The sequence below is a fragment of the Neophocaena asiaeorientalis genome, unplaced genomic scaffold, assembly GCF_003031525.2.
Source record: "Neophocaena asiaeorientalis asiaeorientalis breed wild unplaced genomic scaffold, Neophocaena_asiaeorientalis_V1.1 scaffold154, whole genome shotgun sequence".
Lineage (NCBI taxonomy): Eukaryota > Metazoa > Chordata > Mammalia > Artiodactyla > Phocoenidae > Neophocaena > Neophocaena asiaeorientalis.
The window spans coordinates 379898-392647 of NW_020172982.1; the positions used below are offsets into that span (position 1 = coordinate 379898).

Sequence of the window (12750 nt, forward strand, 5' to 3'; positions counted from 1 at the left end):
TAGGCAACTTCTCCATTTTTCTAGACACTTCATTCCATTGCATTTTATTTTTATTTAAGCACATCTCCAACACACACACATACAGACCCCAACTCTGAAAAAAAAAAAAAGGGGCCTGAAATTTTAGTTACACCACATGTGGTTTTCATTTGTGAAAAATGAACAAGCTGTTTGTGGTTAAACTGTCTAATCGCCTGTTATCAATCTAGCACTGCATTCAAGATTTACAGGACCCATCAGCTTCTGTGCTACATTAGCTGTAAATTGGGGGCGGGGGGGGGGAGGAAGGAAAAGAGGAGGAGGAGAGAGTTTATCCTGAGGAATAATATTTCCAATGCAGCCACACTCGCACTACATCTGGTTGTGCTGGTAGCGGCAGTTAAATTGAAATATTTCACAGCGTGTGTCAGAAACATGCAGAATGGTAATTATGACAGATCTGATTAAGCCCGAGTGCCACAAGCTCCCTGGCCAGCGCCGGTTGTGCAGGTGTGACCTTGTGCGTGCCTGCGTGTGTAAATAAAATTAATTACAAGCGAGAGGGTGAAGGCTTCGGTGACATCACAAAGCGGAGGAACTCCCAAGGGGGAGACCTAATGGAATATTTTCCCTCAGTCTAATAATACAGTTCATATTGACTTGAGGTAATTAGTGGGATCATTAAAGCAGTTTTCCCGGCGTATTTGGCTGCCTGATCAGATTAGTGAAAATGTTCTTCAGAACAAGCCCTGTGTGGTCTGCCAGAGAAGAGGAAATAAAAAGCAACAAAGCATATTTTGGAATGATAAGCAGCGCTGGACTTGTACTCTAGCAAAAAAAAAAAAAAAAATCTCCACTTCTCTCCGGAGCCTACAGATCTAACTTCCTGTCCATCTTCATTCTGCTATTCAACTTGGTATTCCTAGACACACTCTCAACTATTCCTTTCGTTTCCCCTCTCTCTGCTAAATCTGACTGCTCCATCATGACCAGCCAGCCCAACTCCCTAACAAATCTCTTTTAAACAAGGCAATTTGAAAATTGGGGGAAAGGCTCTTCCAGGACTACCTTACTGACTATATGGGGCCACTGGGAGAGGCCGGAAAAAAAAAAAAAGCCCAAGGGAAGGAACGCCACTTAAAATTCACCTGCTAAACAAAAGAGTCCTCTCTTTTGTAACATATAACAGAGGTTTAAATATTTTTTCCCCTTTGGATCGCAAAATGGGTTTTGGCGTAGGCTGAAGTTGGGGCAAACATTCTTGACTTGAACAGAACACAGAGCCCTCGTCAAGAAAAGGGCCATTTGTTTGAAACTAGTCTATTGAGCATGCTCTACCTTGCCACCGGAATACGCCAAGCGCTGTCACAGATGGCAGGCTCTGACAGTTCCCATCCGTAGCATCAAGACTCGACAGTTCAGCACAAGATCAGTGACATTCTGTCTCATTAGAACCACGCTAATTATCACAGCTAGTTTCAGGGGAAACCATGTGTTGCAATGGTCAATTTGAAGGAGGCTGTGCATCAACAAACTGGTAATAAGGATCAGACACCTTATTACACGACAGCATGCTGCCTATGATCTGATTTACAGAATCAGAGGCACCGAGGCAGCCGAGGAGGCTGGCGGTTTATGAAACAGTGTGTTTCAACCCAATTCCTGAGGCATACGGGTTGAAAAGGGGATTGTTTAAAAAAAAAAAAAAATTACACAAAAGGCCACTGCAATGGTTGAAGCAAGAAATCAGAGGAGAACAGATTCTCTATGACCGGACAACAGAAGTAGGTTAGGTCTTAGAAAAAGGACACCTTCATCAATTTAGCAATTGTATGGCGACGCCATCAGCAGACTGGAGCTTATATTTTTTTAAGGTATTTAATGACAAATTATAAAGTGGCTATATTTCTATTATTAATCTCTAAAATACATATATATATTATATATATAATATACATATACATCTTATATTTATATGATATATAAATTATTTATTTATATTTGTTTTATGTATTTATATTTATATAAATATATATATTTATAAATATGTTTTTATATAAAACATTTTTAATATGTATATTTTATATATATAAATGGGTGGTCTATGATTTAGTTGTGTCATTTTGTCACACAAAAGAACTGCATGTGTAAAAGCATAACAACTATAGTTATAAAAATGAACAATCTCAAAGGTTACTTTTTAAGGTGCAGGTCTTGCAAGGCCCAAAAATTCTACATCAGATCCCTATTACCAACATAAGTTCTTCCATCCCTCTTTTCGTACCTTTCACTGATGTGAAAGTTCAACAGTGCAGTTTCTTCCAGAGCTATTTTTCTACTGTCATTTTGCATAAATGCATTTTTAGAGCTCATTCATTTCATGGGGCTTTTATTTTCATTTCTCATATGAGGGAAAAAGAAGATAAAGCTAAAATAAAACCTACCTTTACTACCCAAACCATAAAAGACAACTGTTGAGACTTCTGAGAAACACTTTGTCTTTTCACTTGGTAGTTTGTGAAAGGACGAAATCAGTGTTATAATTATGTGTGACGTTTAACTGAATGACATTCCGTTTTGAAATTCATTCCTACTTAAGAGTTAAAACCAGAAAGAGAAAGACAAATACCGTATGCTAACACATATATATGGAATTTAAGAAAAAAAAAATGTTATGAAGAACCTAGGAGTAAGACGGGAATAAAGACACAGACCTACTAGAGAATGGACTTGAGGATATGGGGAGGGGGAAGGGTAAGCTGGGACAAAGCAAAAGAGAGGCATGGACATACAGACACTAACAAAGGCAAGGTAGATAGCTAGTGGGAAGCAGCCGCATAGCACAGGGAGATCAGCTCGGTGCTTTGTGACCGCCTGGAGGGGTGGGATAGGGAGGGTGGGAGGCAGGGAGACGCAAGAGGGAAGAGATATGGGAACATATGTATATGTATAACTGATTCACTTTGTTATAAAGCAGAAACTAACACACCATTGTAAACCAATTATACTCCAATAAAGATGTAAAAATAAAACAAACCCCATGGATTTGGTCTCTTCCCTACTCCCATTCTGTAGATACCAGATCCTGTCCTGAAGAACTGTAACCCTTCAATTGTCAAAGACGATTACAGAAGGGCTTCCAAAGAGAGGGACTTTCATAGGGTATTATGAGTCCACACTTTTCAACTTATACTACGTTTTAGGACAAAAGGTGGCCTTAGATTAAAGCAGATTCTACGAATATGTACTTGCTATACTCATGCTTTAGAATGCATTACACTGGTCTGCTTCAAAGTGGACCACTCCTGTGGTCACCTTCCCGGAACTTCCTCACGTGATAATTCTCTTTAGAGAGTTGGCTCAATATTCACGAACTGCTTCTTTTCAAATCTTGACTAATATTTTCCTATGACATTTTTTGAAAGTTGGAGAAACTGGGCTTAATGAGTTATGACTATACTGGTTACAGTGAACTTATTAAACGGGAGAATGAGGAAGATGCATTTATATCACTCTAGTTACCGAATTTTAAATTTTAGAGGAAAACAAATTTTTAGATAATTTGAAGGTGGCAATAAGATAACCAAGAAGTTTCGGTTCGACTTGCTGCAATAGACAATATCAAGTGCCTGGGGGAAAAACACCCCATTACGTGATTTTTTTTTAGCCAAAAATATGATCGGCAAGTACGTGTTCTATTTAATAATTCTGAACCTCCTTGATCAAACCCTAGATTAATTAAAACATATGCTTGTTTTTATAACATAGAAATGTGGAAAGGGCTCAGATTCACAAATTTAGTGCTTAAAACATCGTATAACACAATCATGTACCTTTAAACCGCTAGATTATGTCAATGTTTATGTATTTAAAGCCATTAATTTCAAAAGTCCTGTTGAGCAACCCCTAGAGACATAAAGATAGGTCTACACTGCAGAAAACTAAATCCAACATGGATTCCCAATATTTAGACAGAAGGGATTTTTAGAGATAGCTCCCACAGAACACCTTAAATAGGAGACGGACGGGTCTCCACGTCTTTATCAAGAAGGCAGCACCGGGCCCTCCCCAAATGTAGGTAAACCTGAATACAGGCAGTCCTGAGATGCTATACGCTGGGCTGTCTTACTTCTCTTCTCCCTTCAAGCATTCCTTTGGCCTCTTCCTTCTTCCCGGAAGCTGATCCAGGGAAACCTAACCTGTATCTCCACAGGATCTGCTCCCACCCAGTAAAACATAAATAAATAAATGGATAAAGTAAAATAAAATAAGGCACTAGATGGAAAATGTACGAAGAGGCAGTTCTCGCCTTAGATGCTGGCTGAAGGCAACTCTATTAGCCCAAGAGAAGGGGCTCTGAGGACACGATGTAAAGATCTTCCCACAGGCTGCTAGAAAAGCATGTGACACCAGAAATAACCGGAACCGTGACTCGCAAATCTGCAGGGGCCTCCTGTGGATCTGAAACAGGAGGCTACACAGGTGAAATCGTGTTGCAGTGAAGTCTGTTATGTGAACATTCCAAAAAACTGAATCAGCACAGGGCTTCAAAGTGTAGTTTCCATGAAGTGTAATTTGATGCTAACAAAATAAAAGATGGCTTCGCTGACATGCTAGAATACAGAATGCAGTCATGGTGCCGTGATTTCTTTTTCCTGGATTTTATCACTGTAGATTCCTATAACCAGCAATGAAAATGACATTCTTAGCCCTATTTCTACCTCTAATGATTTGTGACATATCATGTCTTACTCGTATTTAAGGCATTCCCATCACCATCTAAGAATTACCAAATCTGAAGATGCTTTTTTCTTTTTTTTACCTACAAGCCCAAAGAGCACTAAAGCTTTCTTCTTTCTCCTTCACTCTCCCCTCTCTCTCTCATCCTAGAGGTCTTGAATCTCAATGACAAAATTGTCTGAAAAGTAGATGGAAGAAAGCAAAAGGCTTCGAATTATTTGGTCTCTTCTACTGGTCGTGCCATCTTCACAGAGGCAGAAATTCTTTTTTTAGTGCAAAAAACCACACCTATCAGGCAGTCGAAGTTGTTGCAGCCAAAGAGTCCAGTAACTACAGGACTGGTAGGTAGAGACTGCAAAAGATTCTATTGAAAAGCATGTTCAGTCAAATAGAATTTCCATCATCTAGCTGCTTTAACTAAAAGAAATACCCTGTTCAATAACGCACTAGAGAGAAATCATTTTCTAAACACAAGTAGGGATGCAGCCGCTCTGGAAAAGCCCTTTATTCTGACTGCATTACTGTATCTGCAAGCTCCACCTCTGCAAACATGAAAATCAATGTAACAATTCGATGTACAAGGCAAGGCCTACGGCACTGCTAATGTCCCCTTGCTGGACATACACCTTAAGTCTCAGAGCTCTCAGGAGGTTTGCTGTGGAATAAAATTAGATTCCAACATCTGCCACCATTAAGGAAAAAATTCCATTTCTGTCTCCCATATGAAAACACTATAACCACTGAACAGTAACTGAACCTTGATACCGTAATGGCTATTACCCAAATCAACTATTTTTTTTTAAACAGTAAAATTAGCGAATTCTGCTCTCATAATTATTGGAATGTTATCAGACTAAATGTTTGATAAAATTCTAATATGATTCACTTGGAAAAAAGGCTGCTTGTTTGAATACCCACAGTATACAGTGTATCCATTTGTAGCGATTCACATTATGTTCAAAGCATATCATCTTTTTAAAGTCTGCATTAGCCTGCTTTCCTACCCAAGCACAAAAAGTAGCCTACCTTCAGTTTGCAGTTGCATACTTCACCCAGACATTTCTATTAACATGAAAAACAATCTCATTTCTATTACTCATCGAAGAGAAAGTATAATACATGTGAAATGGTGGGATCTGAAAAGTTGGTTTCTTTTCCTGAAAATACTTTGTGCATTAGTCATTGCAGACCACAGCTACACATGTCTGGTTCCACCACATTCTGGGGCTGTACTATCTTTTCAAAATAATTCTGCTCTCTGCCATTCAGGGGATTTACCTAAAGCTTTACTTTGTAAAATAAAAAGTATCTGAGATACAAAAATAGATAATAAATAAGTTACTCTGTGTGCAGGTCCGAGTCTTTTGCTTAGCACATCGTAAGACATTATCTATTTGTGTTATAGTGTTGTAAATCTAAAAGCTCTTCTGCATGCATGACAGCATGGGAGCTCCTCCCATGTTAAAAGAAATCTTGGGTTCAAAAAGGTTAAATCATTTCCCAATACCAGAACAGCAGTGACTCAGCCTGGACCGTAGCGTCCTTTGAGTCCTCCACCATGTACCCTTCCCCACACCCCCAACCCCAAACAGACGTGAAAAAGCTTGGCTTCTAAGGGCCCTATGTTGGCAAGAACCCATATTCCATGAATATGTCAGTGAAGAAAGGAAAGTCCCTCCCATTCCACTATCAATTAGTCCAGCATCCTTAATTCCTCTTTCCTTAGGTCCTGATGCTGCCTGGAACCCTGAGGAGACACTGAAATAGTGATGCTGAGATGCAGAATTTGGGGTTGGCTCTCCTACTTTTTAGTCAAGTAACCCTCGTGTAAAATGAGGAAATCAATGTTACAGCCCACAGGGTTACTGAGAACTAAATGCAGATAATATATAACGCAGGACGGGGTCTAGCACAAAAAAGGTAGTGAATGTTAGGCCAACACAGAGAATCAGGGCGAGATACAGAAGCAGATGGGGCTGGACCAGTTGAGATAAAATGGCTCCAGCACACTGTACACATGTTTCATTTGGGAGGACCTCTGCCCATGCTGACAAGCCTTGGCACCTATCTCCAAGGCATAAACAACTCTTGCACAAGTTAAGAATGCTGACCATGAGAAAGGTACGTCGGATTTGAAGATTTTTTTTTTTTTTTTTTGGTTTTGGTTTGTTTTCTAGTTTTTCTATTTCCTTCACAAAAAATCATGGCAGGTGAACAGAACTTAAGTCAATGGACTACCTGCCCTTGTTAAGTTAGATCTCTTCTCTTAGGGATATATACAGTTTTTGGACTTATTTTTCAGTAATCATCAACTTTTAGATTTTCATAAAGAGGGCAGTGCTAACATCTAAACTGAACAGCTAAGAGAAAGCTACAGAAACGCTTTTTAATGAAGTTCCAGTGAATTAGTAGTTAGGAATAACCATGTGGTGTCTGCTGGACCCCAGTAGTCTACAATTGGCCCCTTGGAATCTCTTTCAACCAGTAATGAGGAGATGAGCTAGCAGCTTTGGGGGTTCTGGGGAACACACCATCATGGCAGATACACAGAAGTTGGCAACTGACATCTTTGAAAGTGACTCATGGGGATCTTCGTAGGACAGGAGTCCAAAGAGCAAAGATGTTAAAAAAAAACCCCTAGAACATCACTCACACGACATTACCAACCCATTGCTACCACTGTCTGAGTAGCTCCAAAATCAGTACTCAGCCCAGGAGGGGAGAATTGGGGATATCATTTAAAAGAAAGAAAGAATGAAGGTAGCAAAAACGCTGCTAGCCAGAAGGAGCTATGCTCTCGTCAGAAAGGAAAGGGAGGGTGGTGGTGATTATATGACAGATGCCAACTTACCCAAAAGTTTTAATATTCTATTTTTGTTTGTTGGTTTTAAGGCTGCCCCTTATCACAATAATGCATGTTTAGTTTCTCTGTTTATCTATTCTGGAGATTGGGGGAAAGTGTTTGGCCTTGTAAGAAGACAGTCTGTTATTCTTGATAATTTAATTGGAAAGGTCAGAAGAGATGCAGAATCAGAAAGAAAAGCAGGATAAACTATGTTGAAATATGAGATCCTCATCCTAATTAGACTAAATAGCCAAAAGAAGAAGGTGCAGGGTGGGTGGGTGAGGGGCGATGTGCGAACAGGACATTTCTCCTTAATGCCTAGTCTTGGCATGTAAATGAAGACATCTGAAGAAGCACACAGGTTTGAAGCGGCTCTGACATTCTATCATAATTAGAAACATTTCAAGAGCCCTGTAATTTCCAATCAAAATTACAGTAATTTCCGATATACAAGCCATGATTCATGACAGAATTTTACATTCCATGAGAGATTACGGTGGCCTGATGTATGACACGCCGAGTATGGCACTAACATAAACAATTCAGTTTAATGTTTAAACAGCACTTGATGTTTAGAATCTCACAATAAAAGAAACATATTATTGTAGAAATTATCACTTTGACAGTGATTGAAGGGTACGCAGGCATGTGGCCTATAAAGCTATAATTTTTACAGTCCACAGCTTGAGTTTAATCATTTTTATATAACATTTCCAAGATATCCCTTACGTATTTCCAGCCAGCCTACAACTTAAACAAGAACAACCTTTTCTCAAGCAAAACTCCCATCAAGGACCACTATTAATGTTGCTAGAGTGAAATTTCAGAAAAACCTAATAATGAAAGTACTGTATTGTAAATACATCATATTGTAAATAGTCTCAGGACTGTATAATTTTATCAGAGGCTGACAGCAGCCAGGCTGTTTTACAAAGGAGAGTTCATTAACGATAATGAAATATATTTGTCTAAAATTTCCTTGATTGCCTCTCAATCTCACTTTGATAGTGTTATCAAATCTTTCTGCAAAGGGGACAAGACTTATACTGGACAAGACCGGTATTCTTCTGGTCCTTTAAAAAGTATTCCTGGCCTTGAACAAGGGTTTGTAGATAACTGTGAGCTTGTTCATGTAGATGACTCTACTTTTGATGAACATAAATTATCAATATATGACAAAAAGACTGCATTATCTATCCTTCGTTATGTCTTGTAGGGATCTGTCACTTATCCCATTCAATTCGATTCATTTATATTTCAAAAGATATAGACAATTTTTCTAATTATAATTAAATTTGTGTGTCATATATACATATATATATAAAACTAAAATCATTATTTTACAAAGCTGTATGTGTGTGTGTGTGTGTGTGTGTGTGTGTGTGTGTGTGTGTGTCACTTGGTTTTAATAAGCACACCTAACAGTTGTAGATGCCTGAGTTGGAACAGAAAAAAACTACAATGCTCGTAGTATTTTAGGATAGAAATCAAGGTCACCTAAGTACTAATGAAATAATAATAATTCAAGTTATTTGTTCCATTACAAGAGACCAGATGGAGAAACCTCCTATACATTACTCTTCTGGAAACAACTATTAACTGACTCAGGGATTTCCTGAGAAATCTGTGGTCTGGACAGTAGATGTTGGAGGAAACACAACCAAGCGTCTCTGTTCCCTGAATCTGAACACTCTGTTTCATCATGAGCTCTGTCAATAATCCTGGAAACCGTGACCTCTCAGGGATGCAAGTTCAACTTGCAAATAGACACCCCTTCGAAGGAACTTTCACAGGCATCGCAGATAAACATTCGCCATGCCTAACAGAGGTTCTTACCTGGCTTTTGGTTGCTGCCACCTTTGCAAACAGAGCTTGGGAAACTTTAGCGCGCTTCATTTCCTGCTGAATCTCGTCGTAAATGGAAGCATTAATGTTCATGGTATTGTTCTCTGGTTTCCCATTCCTCTCAGTGGCAATGGTAGCTGTTTTCACCTACAAAACATTTTGAACATGCCTGTCATTTTCCACTGGCCAAGCTGTTTTGAAGCTTCTCAGGCTCGGCATCCAAACTGGATCCTGTTGCTCCTTTTATGATCAAGGTGATCAACAATGCGGTCATTCAACATGAGTTCTTAGCTGGATATCAGATTGCTTAAGTTAAGGAAGTCATAGTGTCACAGGTGACTGCAGCTGTAATACGACAGCAACTACCAGCTGACAACCAGGAATTATAATGCCATAAAGTAAGTTTTCTGGAAAATGGAATAGTTTCAAAGACTTGAAAACCCTAAACTCATTGTTTCCCAATTACCTTCCACGGCAATTCTAACAAAGGAAATTCACAATTAAAATCATAATGCACAGTGCTGTATCTTCTATCTTCGCTGGGTACCCGATGCCTAAGAGACAACTGCATCACTAATAGCTATTACATACTACGGCCTTTTTAATTTTAGACTCTTTTTTTTTTTTTAATGCCTTTGCCTCTTATGTTTCATTTAAAAAATCTTCCATAACAAAGCCATTTGCAGAGCTGCACATTTAAATCTTCTATCCATCCATGAAACAGGTAGAGTGCCTTGCTTAATTATCATAAAGGCTGGTTGCATTTTACACATGCATGTCCAAGCTGTCCTGTATAATCATTTCATCATTTCCTAGCACCGCTGTATATAACTCTTTCCTTTTGACTGGTGGAACCAGACAATAAGAAAAAGTTTCACAATATTTAATAGAACATGAATGCAAGTTACACAAAATATATAAACAGTGACTTACAAATATATTCAAAATGTATAATCTTGAGTGAGAAATTAATATAAATGCCTTTGGTAATAATGATAAGCAGAGAGCTGCAGAAAAATGCCACAAAATTTAGGGGGAAAATCAACCTCAGAATTTATTGATACCATGATTAATCTTCAAAACTTAAAAACAATCTTTAAAACTTTAAATCTTTAAAATAAAAATCTGATCTTTATTGAGCATTTATAGGAACCAACCAGCCTGGGAAATTCACATATGAACCATGTAGCTGCTTTTTACTGGGAAACTGATGAAAACATAAATGAAAAGTTGTCCAGATGCAGGACCACATTTCTCCTGGCAAAGTGATTCATCAAGGACCACGTTTCTTAGGGTCCTTTACAGAATCCAGGTTTTCCTTCTCAAGAAACTTACCATCTTGGACCATTTCTCTCATCCACTAGGAACAACAGAAAATGAAGCTCATTTTAAGATAAACAAATGATTTTGGGGCACTAAATGACACACCTTCCTAGTCATACAGTAAGTCTTTTAATGTTTATTTCACCCTGCCCCCAAATATTTGGTATCAAAAGAGGGGCAGAGGTTATCCTAAGCCATTTAATTCCCTGCACTTAGAGAGTAAAGCTGAGTCTCCTTGACAACGTGCTTTCTGACTCGTAACTTCTACCTGGTGAGCAAAATAACTCACCTCTGGAGGATGCAGCTAGACTCTCCCACCTGGACACTACGCTTGGGAGCACGGAAAGGATAATGCTGGGAAATGGTTGGGCCACAGGCCCCCAGTGAGGACACAAAAGGTGAGGCAGGACAAGGGACCCACTGGCTGGCCTCACTGGCCTCTCCTAAAGCATAATCCGCAGACAGAAACAGCAAGAGCAGAGGCTGGATTTCAGCCTTCCCCTGACAGCTCTGCACTCCAGTAAGCAAGGGCACTAACTCACGGAGGCATCTTAAGGACTGGGGACCAGTAGGCACAGACACAGGGCTTTGAAGCAGTAATCTGCTAAACACCACTTTAGAAACCAGAAGAGTTAATGCATTACCATAAATTGCCTACAAAGTTGCTTTGCTGAGATTTGCAACTTTGCTCTGGGGTGGTCTTGCTTTGAGGCAGAAGGATAGATTTGATCACCACATGGGGTCCCTTTTAATACCTATTTTTTTTCACTGCTTAAATGAAAGAGAAAAGAAAAGCCATTTCAATCGCTTTGAACATTGAATGTTATGGAAATGGAGGCATGAAGTTCAGGGCATTGGAAGAAACAGTTCCTTGGTATCATCTGCTTAGCAACAGTTAAGAGGGCAGGCTTTGGAAACTTGGTGTTTCAGTGTGTTTTGAAAATCATTTTCATTCTTTTGTAAAAATGATGTTTAAGAATTTATCTTCGAGGTGGGTTATAATCATTTGTTTCAACCCTGTGATTTTGTTTCTAAAAATTTCTTTGGTTTAATTTTTCTTTTTTTAATAAAGCAATTACAACTTGAACCAAAAAGCAAACATTTTAAATCATAAAAAAGAAACATCTCCTAGTAGCCAACACAATGAAAAGTACTTTTTTGTTTTTTAAAGTACTTTTTAAAAGTTCTTTAAAAAAAAAAAAAAGAAGTGAGAGGGCTTCCCTGGTGGCACAGTGGTTGAGAGTCCGTCTGCCGATGCAGGGGACGTGGGTGTGCCCCGGTCCGGGAAGATCCCACATGCCGCGAAGCAGCTGGGCCCGTGAGCCATGGCCGCTGAGCCTGCACGTCCGGAGCCTGTGCTCCGCAACAGGAGAGGCCACAACAGTGAGAGGCCCGCGTACCACAAAAAAAAAAAAAAAAAAGTGAGAGGGCTTCCCTGGGGGCACAGTGGTTGAGAGTCCGTCTGCCGATGCAGGGGACGTGGGTGTGCCCCGGTCCGGGAAGATCCCACATGCCGCGAAGCAGCTGGGCCCGTGAGCCATGGCCGCTGAGCCTGCACGTCCGGAGCCTGTGCTCCGCAACAGGAGAGGCCACAACAGTGAGAGGCCCGCGTACCACAAAAAAAAAAAAAAAAAAGTGAGAGGGCTTCCCTGGGGGCACAGTGGTTGAGAGTCCGTCTGCCGATGCAGGGGACGTGGGTGTGCCCCGGTCCGGGAAGATCCCACATGCCGCGAAGCAGCTGGGCCCGTGAGCCATGGCCGCTGAGCCTGCACGTCCGGAGCCTGTGCTCCGCAACAGGAGAGGCCACAACAGTGAGAGGCCCGCGTACCACAAAAAAAAAAAAAAAAAAAAGTGAGAGCAACAACTTTTAAAAATTTTAAGAAACTGTATTACTCATTTAAAAAATATTTAGAAAAGTTCTTCCTCATCATCTTGTTGGCTCAGGTATGCATCTTATTAGAGATAAGCTATTAGAATTCTGGAACCACATTTTTCTCTAAACACAAGGTATTGCTTAA

The 12750-nt window shown here is 39.8% G+C and overlaps 1 protein-coding gene across 4 annotated transcripts in view; it reads right to left on the reverse strand.

Moving 5' to 3' along the window:
• The window catches only part of SATB1 (SATB homeobox 1), a 101594-nt gene that overhangs the window by 24654 nt on the left and 64190 nt on the right, over positions 1–12750 (reverse strand). For all 4 annotated transcript variants that reach the window (XM_024742034.1, XM_024742031.1, XM_024742032.1 and 1 more), the window contains one exon: positions 9401–9556. In XM_024742034.1, the coding sequence (XP_024597802.1) occupies positions 9401–9556 (156 nt within the window). The remainder of the gene's footprint in view (positions 1–9400; positions 9557–12750) is intronic.